The 16,901-nt window shown below is 44.7% G+C and overlaps 1 protein-coding gene across 1 annotated transcript in view; it reads left to right on the top strand.

Annotated features, from left to right (window-relative positions):
- The window catches only part of VOPP1 (VOPP1 WW domain binding protein), a 59,357-nt gene extending 44,120 nt beyond the window's left edge, over positions 1-15,237 (top strand). The window contains exons 3-5 of the mRNA XM_032181763.1: positions 8,729-8,806; positions 10,937-11,073; positions 14,786-15,237. Coding sequence (XP_032037654.1) covers positions 8,729-8,806; positions 10,937-11,073; positions 14,786-14,967 — 397 coding nt within the window. The 3' untranslated portion in view covers positions 14,968-15,237. The remainder of the gene's footprint in view (positions 1-8,728; positions 8,807-10,936; positions 11,074-14,785) is intronic.
- Positions 15,238-16,901: the final 1,664 nt, after the last annotated feature.

The raw sequence follows: 16,901 nt of genomic DNA, 5'->3' as shown, positions 1-16,901 counted from the left end.
AGGAGGACGGGGAAAAACCCACCATCCAGACAGGGGCTGTGTTGCTTTATGGGCGTTACGTTCTGTGCTCCGCATCCTGTTGTGTTTACTGCTTTTAATTAAGTTGGCTTTCCTGATGATACGCTTAGCTTTCCAATTGCAATTACAGCTGCACGAAATGTCAGCAGGTGTGTGCTTAGGGCAGTAATCTAGCTGTTGATTTATTCTTCCATTTGATTGGGAAGCAGCATGGGAGGGAGAGGGGACGCAGCGTAGCAGTTTTTTGCACGATTCCAGGCATCTCGAATGGCTGGCACAGTACAGAAACAGAGACCTGGATTTGGGCCAGGGCTACCAATTTAGCAGCTACAGGAAGGGCCTGTTTGTATACGTAGTTCAACTCAGGAATGAAAGTGTGTGGATTGTCTGAAGCAAAGCAGCAGGAACTATCAGGCCATCTACATGTATATAAAGGCAACAGACCCCCACCACCGTTGCTCAGCCCTGTGTGGTCTTAAACAGTAATGATGCAAAACACCACTGCTAGCTTCAATTGTCCATGTCCTTACACTTCTCACTTCAAATAAGGCGCTGGATTCCCTTGATGTTGACAAATCTGTGGATGTTACAGTCCTGAGCACCGTAATCACCCACCTACTGGATAGAAGCCTTGGATTTTCTTTGATGGATCAGTTGTCCCGTGCACAACCTGGGGTGAGTCCGGCTACCAGATTTCCAAAAAGGTTAGCTTGTAAGAGTGGCTCCTGCTGAGGGGTGAGGAATTTAATATCTCTGCCTTCACAGGCAGTCAAGCAGGTGACTGACCAAATTTGAGATGTGAAGGTCTCGTCTTGTCTCACTCAGAGCTGGAGGTTTACCAGGTGTAGGCAGCTTATTCTGAGAGGAAAAAAAAGAAAAAAAAAAAAAGAGAGGAAGGAGGGAAAGGAGGCAGTCTGTCTCTTTGTGAATACTCCTCTGGGAGAGGTGAGGCCTGAAATCAGAGTGCCTTAGGTGGAGCAGGAAATGCAGTCCTACTCCCTTGTACTTCCACAGTTGTGACTTATCCTGAGTGAGCCTCTGTTTCCAGCTGAAGCTGTTTGGCTTGAAATGTTCCTCAGAGCACTAACTCTTCCATGTCCCAGGAGGAACCCTAATGCACGGTGGAGAGGCAATTTCTCCTGGCTCCCCTGCGCCAAGGAGCACTGGGCCCTAAAGTCATCGCGACGTTTCTAACCCTTTCTGGACAGGGAGAGCTTGGATGAAAAGTTTGAAAGACTCGATAGCACCTAACTGCTGGCCATTAGCACCTACGTCCTTCCCCGTGCTTGATCCTGTGGTGGCTTGTCAAAGCAGAAGGGTTGGCTCTGCCCTTTGTTGGAGTTTAACACCGATACAAATTCCTGGACACCCGTCACCCTCTGCCAGGAGATTGCTTGTAATCTCCTGAAGCAGATAAGGGATTAGGTGCAATAAGGGCTGCTGGCCCACTGGGAGAAGTTGGAGGTTTGAAGAACTAATGGTGTGCTTAATATGGGGCCTGATGGTTAACTGTGAGCCCTTCTGGTTCCTGCTGGTATGAGAAATTTACATGTCCAGCTTCAGAAAATTAAAACCTGTCATGGTACAGTTTATCTGTGTCTTCCTTTGGCTAGAACCTTAAATTAGGCTGTTTCTCTTCTTTGTTCTGTTGCAGAAAGGCCTGCAGCCTTGTTAAAACTCAGGTGCTTGAGGTGCTTTCTGCTGCCACTGGTGGATAAAGCCCAGAGCCACAGTAGGAGCAGAGAAAATGGCTAGATGTGTGTGTGCGGGCCAGAAAGCCAGGAGACTTTCAACCTTTACAGACAACAAAAAGAAAATCCCTCTGCAGGGTGGCTTTCCTCTTGGGGTCTAAGAGGAGAGAGCTGAGGATATGCCAAGCCATTGGGTAGCAGAAGGTTGGTGGTGTGGCTGGTTTGGTCGGAGCAGCTGAGCAAATACTTCTCAGCTCATAGGAAGTAGGGAAGGTTTTACTGTATTCTGCTTGAGTTCTTGCACAGAGATAGTGTTTTATAAGCTCTTCACCTAAAGAAGTGAGAAATAACTCATTTTTCATCTGCTGCCTGCTCTTGTTTTTCATGTTTGTGTGAAAGACAGGGGTCAAGTATCTTGTCTCATTGTGGGAGATTTTAATTGTGCCAAAGCAGACAGAAATCTAATCTGAGCAAATATCAGTTCTGTCTCTGTTATTTCTACCCAGTAGAAAAAGATTACCTGAAAGCCCCTTTCCTTCTTTTTGCCTTAACATTTTAACTAGTTAAGAGCTGGGTGATTTCAGGTACCTGGTTACTCTATCTCGAGTACCCCCCTGGTTACCAGCAGCAGTTTTTTACTTCAAGTGCAGATGTTCCCCTGAGGTCCCAGCTGCATTTCATCTATGAAGCAGTTACATTCCTTATAATTATATTAGCCAAAATCACCGACATATTAAAATATGCTGTTCTTACATGCACTCAGAGATCACCTTTGCTATGTGTGAGAAACACAAGAGTGATTTACCCAAGCAAAGCCAATGGCTGACAGAAAGGTAACCAGATTGTTGCACTCAGCTACTGAACCAGTGATTTTCAATCTGTTTCAATTTTTTTGGCCCTAAATCTTATCAGGAGGGGTGCATGCCTTTGCATAGCAAATGTAGGTGTGGTTGCGGTAGGCTTGCTTCTGCGGTTTACTGTGATCCCTCTGAAAGTTTTGGTTCTCCTCAACATCAGGTGGTAAGATAAAGACCTTTTTAATAGATCACTCCTAGTCAAAGGTATCTTATTTGTAGCGTGAGTGTAAGCACGCTCAACATGGATGGTTTTGGGTGCTGAGAGCCTGTGACTTCAGGTAACTATGACGAGGTTGTCTCCTTCCTCAAAATTAGCCAAATTAAAATTATGCCAGGGAGACAACCAGCTCTAAGACTGAGGCTGGAAAGCAGATGTTGTCCATCACTTTGCCAAAGACTTTGCACTTGCTGCTGTTCCTCAAGCATTTTGGTGGATGACAGTGGAGGGATATGGCATTCACATTGTGGCATCTTTCTGGAAAGAGATTAAACCACTTTGGGACTTGCTGCGAAAAGTTACTTGGGTGAGACGCCTGAATTGGAGTCTGTATTTTCAGGAGCGTACTCAACAATTTCCATGCTCAGTGGGGGCTGCTATAGCAAAAATGGATTCCTTGAGATAACCTCTCCACCATATGTGTAATGCTAAGCTCCTTCACTTGTCTGGTCTTTAGTCAATAACCTGGGTTTTCATTTCCATAGTTGTACAGGCAGCGGCTTTGTTTTGAAAACATTAAAAAACAAACAAACAAACAAAAAAAACAACACACACTTCTTTTCCTGTCGTTGAACAAATAAATACGTATGTATACTTCAGCTGTCTGCCTTCATTTGTTTAACAGTAGCAGACCTGATTTGAAGGCCCAGCATAGGGTCTGCATGGAGGTGACCCAGTCTCAGTGGCTTATCCCTTCCAGTTCTTATGAACACTTGTGGATCTCCTGCTGGTGTTTTGCCTATGCCAGTATTAGGACCACAGCTGGGACTTTCTTAGCTTCATCTGATGCTACTAGACGTGTCCCACAAATCTTTCTCTTATGTTCTTAATTTCAGTCTCTTGCTACGCCCTCTGTTACTTATATTTAACTCTTGGTTCTAGCAAGGGGTCATAAATGATGCAGCAATCATTTAACTTATCACTGGCATGCAGCCTTTTTTGGAATCACAGTCAGGCTTGTCTACAGGATGCAAGTTAGAAATCATGCAGTTTACTGTATTTAAAGGACTTAATGGTTGTGGGTTTTTCGTGGTTTTCTTTCACCCTTCCTTCCTCTCTCCCTGTGTCTAGAGCAGGCTTTCTGCCACCACATGTGAATTAACAATTTATATTTTGTTATATGCTTCCAAAAGATATTGCTAGTCAAACGTCTTTAATGTTAAATCAGATTTTGGCACAATATGATGCAAATAGTTTAGAGAGGAAAACTAGGAATGTTACAGCTTGCATTTTAAAGGGATAGTGTTGATGGGGAATAAGTTAGACCACTACGACCATACAGTCTACTAAAGACTGTAATCCGTGTTTACCTCTTTAATTTATCCAGTTTTCATCAAGTGCTGTTCAGGGAATTGCTTTTAGATGCAGTTCTTTCCTTCAGCAGCTCTGCTAAGAAGGGACTTGTTTGGTTATGTAGATGCACGTATAAATGAAAAAATAGCTTCTGGATTGTTAAATCAAGCAGTGGTTATCTGCAGAACACGTGCAAGTACAGGATTTAGTTTTGGGGCTTGGGTCATACCCTATACCCTTCACGTGAAATTTCATGCTTTGCTTGTCCGTTAAGGAATGAAGTTTGGCGTCATGATTTAAGTGAAAACACATGTAAAAAGGTTGTTGCTGTGATCTTACAGAGTGTAACTTTGATCCCTGACACAGCAGTTCCTCAGTGTGCTAGTAATGCACGTAGTTAGACGTGGAGATGCATTCATTTCACTCCACTGAATTATGAATGAAAAGATGTACCTTCTAAATCATAAATCACGGTGCGGGCAGTTTCTAAAAAAGAGAACATATGCTTGGTGAAGTTGCAGATTAGCAAAGCAACTAGTGGATCATGTCTTATCCTACATAATGGATTAAATTTTGATCTACGATGCAGGCATCGCCCTGGGGAAATGCAGATCTTGGATCATTGTTTATGTGTGAAAGCGGGAAATTGGCTTTAAAGTAGTCTTCTGTAGGGGATGAACTCAGTCCAGTTTAGATTGATCGTATAGCTCATTCCTCAAGAATGCAATTCTGTCATAACCAATGTGTCCAGTTTAAGGAAGACAGAGACAAACGTGACAAATATTCTTTTAATTCCAAGCAACTCTTCTGCTTGTTTGTTTGTTTTCGAGTAAAATTGCCCCAAAGCAAAATTTTAATCCAGCATGAAAGGCAGACAGACGTTCCAGGGGGCTGTAACTGTTGGGACTGCTGTGCAGAAGGTATACCAGCACTAGGCACAACCAGTCCTTCACTGTTAAGCAGAGCCAACGCACAAGGGTAATTTAAAGGACATGCATATCAATTCAATAAATATATGTGTGTGTGCTTCATTGTGTTTTTTTCCGAGTCAAAGTCTTAATTCAGCTGGGATTTGCTGTCAGGCAGTAAGAGATAGTACATCAAAGGTTGATTATGCTTAAGCTTGTTTGTTGCTCCATTAATAAGCTGATTTTATTGTCTTCTTTTGTCTGCAAATAATAATGGCTTTTATAAGTAAGTTAATTTTGTTGTAATTAGGATCAATGTTGGCAGAAGTTGTGTTGTTTTTTCGTAGCTCATTGAACGAAGAACAAAAGGCGAGCAGAGCTTTAGAACAGTGCCCGAGCAGTGGTAGCAGCAAATGGCCGCTTGTTCTGCCAGTCTGTTTGAGCAGCTGCTACCAACTGGTGGAAAATACAGACAGCCAGCACATTGTGATCGTGGTACCATCGATTGCGGACTCCTACATACCTGTGTTCATACTCACAGACTCAAAACATCAAGCACTTGCTTGCCGTTATAGGTAAAAAGCGAGTGTTACTTCTGTCAGATCTCAAAGAGATTTCCCTTGAGTCATGACACTGGTTTAGCTTCACAGATCAACCCAGGAAACACAATGCTTAGCCTTGGATGAGTTGCCTTGGAAAGCGTATTGGCTATTACAAAATGGGCTTACTCTAAACACAGCCACAGGGAGAGACTCCTCTATCTTTTGCATCTCATTTTCATCCATTTGAAAATGCAGTCATCTGTGTAGGAGACAAAATTCCTTTTTGATGGCCTGTTTGTTTGCCATTCAGTGGTCTCCAGAGCTTCATAAACATTCAGCAGTTGAGCCTTTCTGCCTTCCAGCTGGTACCTCCCTCTTCTTTTGCAGGAAGAAAATTGAAGACATTGACACTTTAAAAATGGTGCTGACTTATAGCCTAGATAATTTAGAGATTAAGAGTGAAAAGTCAATTCAGGTACTACACTCATCATGCTATTTTTAATATTCATTGTTGGAACGACCATAATTACAGATTTTTAAAATAGCCTTTTCCCATCCCTTCTTGCTCTAGAGAAAACAGATGCAAAATAAGCAAGGTAGGGGGAGGGGAGGAGTATGTGTCGTCTCCCAGACTCTGGATTTTAGTTGAAGTCTAATAAAAGCAAAGCTCTTGGGGCTTGGCTTGATCTGGAAAATTATTTTTGGGGCTTTCAAGTTAGACAGAAGAGCATCTGCTCCCTGTCCCTTGAGGTGCTGTGGTGAGGTGCGTGTGTGGAGGCTGAGGTGCAGAGTGCTCACATGCCCTAAACCCTTCGATTTTGGGGTCTCAGTTGTCTGAAGAAGGGCTACAAGAGGGCAGTCCCCTGGTGATTCTGGGAGCTCATTCCCTGTCTTTCACAGATCAGAAGAGCATGGCTCACTCTTTTGAAATGCGGAGTGGCAGGAATTGGTGAGAAGTGTTTTTAGATACCAGCACAGCTGCCCCACACAGTAGACCTCCAGCTCCATCCTTCTGGCAGGATTTACAGGCCGTTTCCCCTGCTTTTCTGGCCCAAAGCGCCTTGAAAGTCCTTGCTCTGCAGCATCAGCAAAAGGGCAAGTGCTCAGTGGTGTGGATTAACAGCTGTTGGTGTGGTTAAGAGCGTCAGGGTTACCGTCACCGCTGTTTTAGCAGGAGGCAGGGGCTGCCCCGCCATTTTGTAAGGCCCGATCCTGTCAGCGCACTGAGGGCTTGTCTTCACAGCTCCCGCTGGGACCATCTGTGTGGGGAGCATGGCAGAAGGCTTCATTTCTGCGCCCAATTCAGGCTCTAAGTTAATGTTGCCTTGCAAAGTCTTGTTGGTAGTTTTCCGATATCTGGTAGTTTTCAGTATGAGCAGTTGTTAGGGTCCTGGCGAACTTCAAAGAAGAAATGTTGGCAATTGGGACGCTTTTTGGTTCAGGGACAGCAAAGTGGGTGTTTTCTCCTCTGGTATTAGCAGGTTACTGTGCTCAAATGCCAAACTGGGTGTCTGAACATAAGAGTGGACCTCGCTGTGCTGACCAAAGTATCAGATCCTCAGGCTTACTGGAAGAAATCCTGCCTGCCTGGCATCAGAAGATTATGTATCCGTAGATCCTCCTCCTCTGCCCCAATTACAGGCTGAAGCCTGTGAGACTTGATGAATTTTCTGAGTGGAGGTGTGTTAATTGAGCATGTAACTGTGTAAATGTCTGTACGATTACCCAACTGTTTTTTTAGCTTTGCATATGAGTATGGGAGCACAGTTATCTAGCTGGGCAAATTTTCCCAAACCTGGATGCTTAATGAAATGTGTTCATTGAACATACAGACGTAACCACCCTTAAGAAGATCGATCCAGTTGTGATACCCATCTCTTTTCCTTTGGTGTGTGGATAATCTGAATATTTTCATCCAAGTCTGTCGCATCCCATGGTTTCTGTGTTATCTCTGTCCCTTATCCTGCTAAACATGCAGCACGTTTCCTTGGTTTGGAAATGGCAATTACCACAGAAATTGCTCAGAGGTGGCTGCTGTTAACCTGTGTGCTGGCTCTGGTGTGAGTGAAGCTGTGCCTTGTGCTTGCAGTGGCTGGTGCTATAGTATTTTTTAAAGCTGTTCCATTCCATATGAAATATTAATTTGCAATGTCTTGTTGGAGGAAAGCCTACTGAAATAATGGGAGTTGTTGGCAGCTGCAGTCTGCTGCAACTTCTGGAAACCAAAAAAATGCCTTTAAAATGGCTAATAATGGTACACTTGAAGTTTTTTTTCTGCACTTGGTGTTTTCTGTGTTTGAATGCTGCCAATGTGCGAAGAATGAGTGATCTGGCACTTTTTGACTTTGTAATTCTCATCTGTTACAGTGAATAAAACCCCAAATGGTTCATGTTTGATGTATGCAGCATTCATTTACTGTGAAACAAAACGCAGTAATACCACTTTTCTTTGTAGCATGCCCTGTTATATAGAATTAAATGCTAAAATCAGGCTTTTGGAGGCAGTTTTGAAAGAAATGTATAGGAAGGCAATTTCAATAACACGTACAAAGCCTCTGGGTTGTGGTAGCGCCGTGCCATGGATATATACACGTGAGTGACAACCTTATCCAGCCGCGTGTAGTTTGCTGATAGCAGTTCAGCTGGACTTCTCTCCTGGTGGTTGCCCTGGGATCCTACACGGGGTGGTAGTCTCAGCGAGCATGTCTACGTGGCAGTTGAGGAGTAAGGACCGTGGTACAAGTTTAGTGCACAGTGATGGTTCAATCCGATTCTTTCTTATTCCTACAACCTCCTGGACTAGGAGCAACTCCAGGAAAATGGACAGGGTGCAAGAGCAGATCAGGCAGGGGTTACTGGCTGAGATGTTAGCTCCTTCACAGCCCTAAATAAGCGGTGGTGCCTGTCCTTAGCAAGAGCCCCAGCTGTGCTTTGTGCCAGCAGGGCAGCAGTTGCAGGTTTTGCCTCCCAGGCTTGCAGTGATGTTGTAAATAAAGCTTCTGGCAGGGGGGCTAGCAGCATCTGAGTCAGGGACTCCTCTCTGCTTGTGTTTAAGCTCCGTAGAGTTAATTTAAAACAACTGAATTTTCTGGAAGTTTTATGTTGAGTTTATATTCCCTTCCCCTGTCTGATCTGGTGCTGTTTGTTTTGCTCTGAGTGACAGCCACTCCCCTAACATCCTTTTCTCTTTTTTCCTGTGCAGATGTCGCTCCTATGAGGATTGCTGTGGTTCAAGATGCTGTGTAAGAGCTCTCTCTATCCAGCGACTATGGTATTTTTGGTAGGTCACAGCTAAATTTTGATTTTAATGTTCCCAGTGTTCTCCTGTTGTGTTTGTAGGACATGAATCAGGGTATTGCCAGCCCCAGTATTTTAAAATAGTTACAAGTACGTGGTAATGTGTATGTGTGTGCATAAATGCAAGGACTTTATTTTTTTGCTTATGCAGTCCTCTTGATGCCCCCAGTAATAATAAAGAAGTGTTTATCTGATAAGCAGTGAGAAAATACTGGAAAAGGAGGCTACTTGTTTCAGGTTGGCCTTTCCTGTTTCTGCATCCTGTTGGGCTGTCCAGGCAGGGGTCTCGTATTTGTCCTTACACCCATCCCAGCTCCTTCCAAATGGCAGCATTTGTCCAGTTTTGTTGGGCACTGAGTTTTAAAAGGGAATTTCATAAGGAGAGTTGTGTGCTTATGCAGGGTTTAAGAAAGTCTTGCCTGATGAATTGAGGTTTCAATTGAAAGAGTAGTACATTTATGGCTGTGAGGATTTTACTGGAGATGACAGCAAGGGAGAAGAAGGCAGAAAGATTTGAGCTTGTGAAATCAGCAGCTCAGTAATCTGGATAAAGCTTAAACTAATCACTTTTATATGCATAACGAAAAAATAAGGTAAATTCTTTGTAGAGAGGAATTTAAGAAAACACCTGAATAAAACCTTCCCATTACAGTAGAGAGAAAGCACAAGCTCTCCGAGAAAACCTGGCTTTAGGAATTTTTATATAGAATTTGAAGACTGCTTATAAAAAAGCCTTCAAAATTGAAATGAATAACCACTGAAAAACAGAAGCCTGATATAATACAGAGATTTCCCAAAGCAGACTGTGGGATTTCAGCATGCAATCCTTAGTGATATAACTGAGGAGTTCTGCATCTGAATCCCTAGAGTGACGTCGTAAATCTCTGCTTTTCTGTTCGGAGCAAATCCTTTGCAGGAATGCAGCCAAAAAGGAACGCATTAATTTTGGCTCAGGGAAACAGGCCCTCATTCTGCTCTTGTGTCCACTGTAGAAACAAGAACAGAATTTGACCCTTTGCATAAAATATCTCCCACTGTCACGCAGTGTCACAGTTCCTCTCAGGCCTCTGGGAGTGCTCCAGAGGAGATAAGTGTGGCGTGTAGGCTTGCCTCCGGCCAACTTAGGCAGAAAAAATAAATACAAAAATGCTCTTCTTGCCTCCAACCTTTTCAAAAGAGCGCAGCTTTATTGTCTTCCAGAAAAGGGCCCTGAGAATAAAGGAAATGAGGTGGCAATGAAAGTCGAAGACCCATTTAGGTTTACTGGAACTTGCCTCAGTCACTACTGCATCAGATAACTAATCAGAAAAAGATAGGGAAAGTCACTGAATTAAAGTACTCTTAAGAACAAAATGTCCTGATGTGCCCTTGCTGCATATGCCTGTTTTCACAGCATCAGGGCAGGAGAATGATGAGGAAGCCGTGGTCAGGTTGGAAAAGGAGCTGAGGAGAACTGAAGCAAAACAATGTCCTTTTCTTTAGCAATGTCTATGTTGTCTGGGAAGCACAAAACAAAACCTGTGGTTTTCACTGCTCGATGCTTTGGTCTTCTTTCTTGAACTGAAATGTCAGTTACCCTGTTTCCCATGGGAGACAAAATTACAGTGTTACTCATTTAGGAACATCTAAGAATCTTCTTTTAGGAGCAGCTGCAGGGTAACATTCCTGCTCCTACAGCAGACCTCCCCACCCCAAACCTACTGGCCAGCCTGGGTGCTGTGAGAGTTAAGAGGTGGGTCCAAGATGCGCAGTTTGTGTCTGTACAGACGTGGAATTTCACTTTAACCATCCAGTAACAAAGGCCAGATATAAACCTGAACATCCCAAAAGGTCAAGGGCGTTTCAGGTTCAGATTTGTGTTTTTTATGCCAGCAAACGTTAAACAGTAATATAAAATGCAAGAAATGTCCGCAGTATGTCCAAAAGTACCCCAAGATGTGGTGATCTCAAATGCCATAGGTCTGCTCCCTAGAGCCAAGCTGTGCAACCTAAATGATTGTGTGATTTAAGAAACCCAGAGGTTGATGGCTGACAGGCGGCACTCTGCTTTGTTCGGTGAACAAACTCTGTTTGAATGCAGGTAGGTTTTGACCTCCTTCCTCTCTTTGCCTAGGTTCCTTTTGATGATGGGAGTTTTGTTCTGTTGTGGAGCTGGTTTCTTTATCCGAAGGCGGATGTACCCTCCTCCACTAGTAGAAGAACCTACTTTTAATGTGTCTTACACCAGACAACCAGTCAACACTGCATCAGGTCAGAGACTGCTCACTTAACAAATTCCATTAATATCTCACATTTGCCAAGGCATTAGAAATAGCATGGGTTGGTTTTTGTTCATTTGTTTGTTTGTTTTCCTCTGGGAGTGGGTGGGTGGGTTTGCTTTTTGAAAACTGGGGGATTTGGGCAAGGAATTGCCCAGCACTAAACCACTCGGCCACCTCCTCTGATGAATGAAGTTCTGCCTTCCAAAAGGCATCGTGCAGCAGCGATGTGCAACAGTATTTTGAAGCCCAGGATAACGGGACTTTCAGTTCCCTCCCATTACGGTTCCTAGCATCTTTACAGCGGCATACCCATGAATGGGATGGCAAGTGCTCACTTTGCAGTGTAGACAAGATGACAGGTAGCCAAAATCAGCAGTGACATTTTCTTCATACGAGGAATATGAAAAAAGAGTTTTAAATATAGTTAGTAACATTTGGCAGGGGTAAAGGAAAGCCCAATGTTATTCTTCTGTGGTCTGGCAGTATTGCAAGTCTCTTTTTGATTTGCCTTCCATGTTCTGTGCGAGGTTTTTTGTGGCAACGTTCTGCCTTTGTCAGTGCGATTGCTCGCTGGTCAGTCGTGGCTGTGAGCAGCAGGAGGACCTGCACAGGGCTGGCTTCTCTGGCAGGACTCTTTCTAAGCTTCTTAGGTCTTACCCTCTGGCTGTTAGGGAGCCCCGCTTGGCAGAATCCTGCAGAGTTAAGACCCAGCTGTAAGCAGAAGACGTCTGTACCTGGTGGGAGCATTTAAATCCAGCTGCCTCCAGCTGGAAGATGCGCAGTGCTGAGGTTACGCCTGAATGCACCTTCAGGTGCTTGCCTTTTCCCAGTCTCAGCAAGGCCAAGCCAAGACATCTTTAACCACTCTCCTGATGGCAAAAGACAGTGCTCACACTTGCCTGTGAAAGCACACATATGCAGGCTTGCTTGGTACAATGGCACTTTTCCTCCCGGGCTGTCATTTTGTCACAAGATATATTAGAGCGAGCTGAAGCCAGAGGATAACAACCTTTTCTGACAAGTTTTTGGGAACTGGCAATTTGTTTTTGTTTCACACTGCCTTGGAAGTGGAAATACAAGTGAGTATTTTGCACTGAAGAGGGAGATCTCTCTGGAAATTTGCTGCCTCAAACTTCTTTGTTAAAAATCATTTTCTGATCCGTTCCATCTCTGTGCCACACCAGACAACCTCCTTAGAAAAGTGTCATAGAAACCATTTTAGCGAGCTGTGACTATGACCATTGTACAGAGGTGGAGCATTCAGGCTCTCCCCTCCATCATGTGTGCTGTTGGACACGCGCATGCCTTGTACAGATTTTTGCAATGCTCTTCCTTGCATTCCTAAGTGTGTGTGCACAGACATGCACCTCTCCCTCTCTGTCACAGGTCTAAATGGGTAAAGAGATGTTACAGACACAAACTATCACTCTAATCATTTTTATTTTTTTTTTAAATCCCAAGTTTTTGTTTTGTTTTGTTTTTGGAAAGCATCCATTCAGCATCTGTTTTTCTGCTTTCCATGCATTTCCCCAGAGAGTATTTATTTTTCAGCAGTGGAGGTTTGGAGGCGGGGAACGAAACTAACTAAGGGATATTTTTAAGCCTGAAAAATAACTCCAAGATTATGTAAACAAGGAGCGTCTTTGGCTGGATTGGTGAATGCCAGATTTAATTTTAGAACATGTTTTTGGTTTTTCATGACACCTCATGGAATACAAATTGTGGGCAAACATAAAATAAGCACCAGACCTTTGGTAGCTTGCTTGTGCCACCTACTTCCAGATTGCTGTTGCCGTTTCTTAAAGCTTTGGGATCTGAGCTAAGCCCACCAAAACTTTTTTTTGTACTTGTTTTGCTGAACTTGGAGTCAGCCTCTCAGCAATCCCAAGTGCTTTCCCTGCTCCTCGCTTTCTGTCCTGCCTTTCCTGAATTCCTGCACCACCTTGCTGTCTCTGCTGTGATCCGGTGCTGCGTGTGCCCTAGTTCATGGCTTCCTCTTTGGGTTTGTGTGCTCTGAGGGACAGCTGGTGGTGCAGAAATGCAGTGAAAACGCTGGGTTTGAAAACACCAGTTTTTCTAAAAAAACAACCAAACAAAAACAAACAGAACAAACAAACCAGAGTGCAGCAAGCTAGCTACCTTACCTCTTTTTTCTTTTTTCTCCCTGTGCACCTGGAAACTGCAGAGCTGAGCAGGATTTCAGTTTTAAACAAAAAAGCTTAAGAAAAAGTGCTCTGTGCTAAGAGGATGCACAGACTCTGGAGAAGGAGGACGTGGGTCCTTTTCCCAGCCTGGCTCTCCTGCAGCTGCGTGCCAACGCCGGGTGGAAGCAGGACAGGGGTTTCTCATCTCCACAGCAAAGGAAGAGAGGCTGTGGAGCAGCCTTTTTTGCTCACATAGGCAAAAGGAAAAAAATCCTTCTTGTTAAGAAGGAAATAACTGTATTCACGATCTGCTTTCTGTCCTCTTTGCTGATAAGCATCCAAAAAAACACTCCTGAGCCAGACTCCAGGCTCTGGGATTAGCTGCATCTGTGGGCATTATGGCTGGGACAATCTGATCTTAACATTGTACGGGTGCATTTTCGGATGCGCTACGTAAGTCCCTCCTGAATGCTTAAAGTACTGAAGGATGCCTAAAGCTTCGAGATGCTGTGCTCCTTCTGTGGCAATACTGAGTCCTAGAGTCAGCAAGTCATGAAGATGAAGGATTGAGTTGAAAATCCCTTAGAGGCTGTTTCATTATAGGAAAGACAGACTACTACCGAAAGAAGAAAGTGCATTGCTCAGTCATAATATATAGATATACACTTCCAGTCCAGCCTTATTTAAAGAGACAGAGAGGAAGAAAGGGAAACCAATTAGCATATTGAGATAGAGGCGCTCTGTGACTTTAATTGCCAAAATTACATTCGGTAGTCGTCCACTGGACAGTGTGATGTCTGAGGAGGGTTACGTGCCATTTCCATCACTCCTCATGGCAGCGCCCTCTGTTACTCCTCATGTGTCACGATGAAGGAATTTAGTGTTTGATTGTAAGTTTCCGCTCCTTGTCCCTGCAGGCTCCGCTGTCGTTTCCTAAATTTAATCTGTGCTGAACAACATTGTCCCATTTTGTTAGCCAGCCGTAATTGGCTTCAGCTCAGACTGCTGCTTTGTACGTGTTTGCTCCTTAGCCACATCCTGCCTTAGGGGGAAATGGGCCAGTTTGAGATGTGCTCTGACGTACAGGAGAACCCAGGATGTTAGAAAATTATCTCTGAAGACCTCTTTGTCTCAGAAAACTTTCCACCTGAGTCGGGAGGTGCAACGGGAGACCCCTTTTGGTCCATCTGAGAGTCCTTTCTGTAGACATGACAGCTTTCTCTCTGGAGAACCAAGCCAGGCTCCCTTTCAAATGGCATTTTGCTGGGGCAGCGGTGCCCTTCGCTTCACCGAGTTCTTTCCAGGGCTTGCAAAATTGAACCTTTTTGGTGAAATCTCGAGACGTGAATGTAGTCCTGCCAGTCTCGGTCCTCCCTGGAATGGGAGAAGCATGGCCCCGTGTCCTTGGTCTGGTGAACACTTGGAGAAGGCTTCTGTGAGCGTGCAGAGCACAGCTGCATGGTCTCTCCTGTGTCTCTCCTGCCCCCAGAGGAGCATGACTGCTGCCTGACGTTGCTGCTGCTGCTGACACCTTTTCTCTCCCTTTCTTTCTTCCAGGGTCACAACAGCCTGGAGTGCCGTACTACACAGATCCAGGTGGACCTGTGATGAATCCCATGGCTATGGCTTTCCACGTCCAGCCCAACTCCCCACAGGGAAACCCGGTTTACCCGCCCCCACCTTCCTACTGCAACACGCCGCCTCCCCCCTACGAGCAGGTGGTGAAATCCTCCACGTGAGGACTCTGTGGCGCTCTGACCTGACTGTGTGAGAAGAAGGTGCCACTGCAGAATGACCGAGATGGTGGGCATCTGCCCTTTTGAACACTTGCTAGTTCTCCGCGTCCTCTCTCCCTCCCTCCCCTGCACCTTCCCTCATTAAAGTTACTTGCAAAGGGGTGATTTTTAATTATTTTTTTTTTCAGTAGAAGTGAATTTTTTCTTTGTCTTCAAAATGAGAGAAGTTGTCTTTGTAATGCTTTTAATGGAAACCTATATTTAAAACCTGTATGTCTTTCTCTTTTATTTATTGTTTGTTTCAACCACGTGTATAAGCGCATCGTGGCAGGCTACCGGTCGCAGCTCTTTATGCAACCTCAGAGCGATGTGCACTCTCTCAGCACAGCAGAAATGCCCTCACCTAAGGGAATCTACAGAGAAAGCGAGTAGACAGAGAAAAATCAGGGCAATGCTTTTACCAGAAATGTGACCACCGTCTTTTTGGTTTGTGGTTTTCTTATCAAACTTGGTTCTGATGCACAGCAGAGAGGCGCTGGGGTACCACGGTTGGCTAAGTCACTGCAGCAGCTTTGCCAAGTGCCCTAGGGAAGAGACCTTCACTACTTGAAATGGGGCATCCGAAAACGAAGGACCAGGAGCCGCCTGGTTCTTGGCCGCCACCTGGACTCTGCCTGCATGAGCTGCGTCCTGGCTGCCCTTGTTTTGCCAAAGGTGAGACTGTGTGAGACGGCTGGTGGCCTAAACAGGGGTGGTGAGGGGAGTGTGAGAACCTCTGAACTGCTGCTGCTTCTGCCTCTAGACTAAATGGTTAGAAGTAATGAAATGCATACAAAGATTTTTGTCCATAATTTGGAGAACAATTACAATAAGAGGGAATGGGAGCACATTTCCCTTTGAAATTGATGGGAATTTTGTCACTGAGAAGTAATACTTTTTATCATGGTCTGGCTGCTGCCACAAAGAGTACAAAGAAGAGCTGTCACGTCCGGGTGACGGATTTGTAAAATGCTCTCCTCTCTAGGATAAATAAATAACTTTTTGGGACTAAGAACAGTTCCTTAACCTGATGCACAAATGGTTTGATTTTGCGTTAGCTCTTTGTGTGCTTTGCTTTGTTTCCCAATTTGTCATCTCGTGCTTGTGGCCGACTATCTGAGTGACCACAAGTCGACACCTTCAAAGAAACAGATTCCCTTTTCCTGTGAGGGCTTTGAGACCCATCTCCAGCCAGGGCACAGAGGTCACTGAGGTAATTTGGAGTCATTCAAAGACCTGTGTTGCTCAGGGAGCAAGGGTTTTATTGCGCTGCTAGGGCTTGCCAGTGGCTTGTATTTGTTCGTAGGCAGAAAGGTAGGTTTGTGGAACTGATGGGAAAGAGCATCCCTTTCGTCATAAACGTGAGTATCTAACAGAAAAACACTACGGGACACTGTGCTTCTGGGTGCTGGTGGTGCTGGTAGCGGTCCTCTGGAGCAGAGCGAACCTCTGAGGAGCTCGTTCCGGCAGAACTTGGGTGAAATTGTCACTGAAGTCACTGTGACAGGGGAGGGAAAACAAGTAGTTTGCAACCTGCTCTACTAAGTGCATAAGGATGGGGGATTCTCGGGTGGCCTCAGAGATCTTCAAAGCTTTGCTGAGCTGATTCCTCACCAAGAGGGACTCCAGGGAAATCAGAGCCAATGCGAGGGGCAGATCTGCGCTCTGAGTTTGCCCTTGCGTTACAATCCTCACAGGGTTCACCCAGACCATATCCTACTAGTTTTGCTTAAGTTCATCATACGATTACAATTTTTTGAATAATTTTACCTTAGGCTGCAAAATACCCCTGCGTGTGGTGAGACAGTGCGCTTTCTGTTGTGCTAGCGGGATTCCTGTGCTCTGTTCCAGAAAGAAGTTTGCCCGGTCTCTTGCTTATTGTTACAGAGAGTGCTTTA

Source organism: Aythya fuligula, chromosome 2 (genome assembly GCF_009819795.1).
Source record: "Aythya fuligula isolate bAytFul2 chromosome 2, bAytFul2.pri, whole genome shotgun sequence".
Taxonomy (NCBI): Eukaryota; Metazoa; Chordata; class Aves; order Anseriformes; family Anatidae; genus Aythya; species Aythya fuligula.
This window is presented reverse-complemented; position numbering and strand designations above follow the sequence as displayed.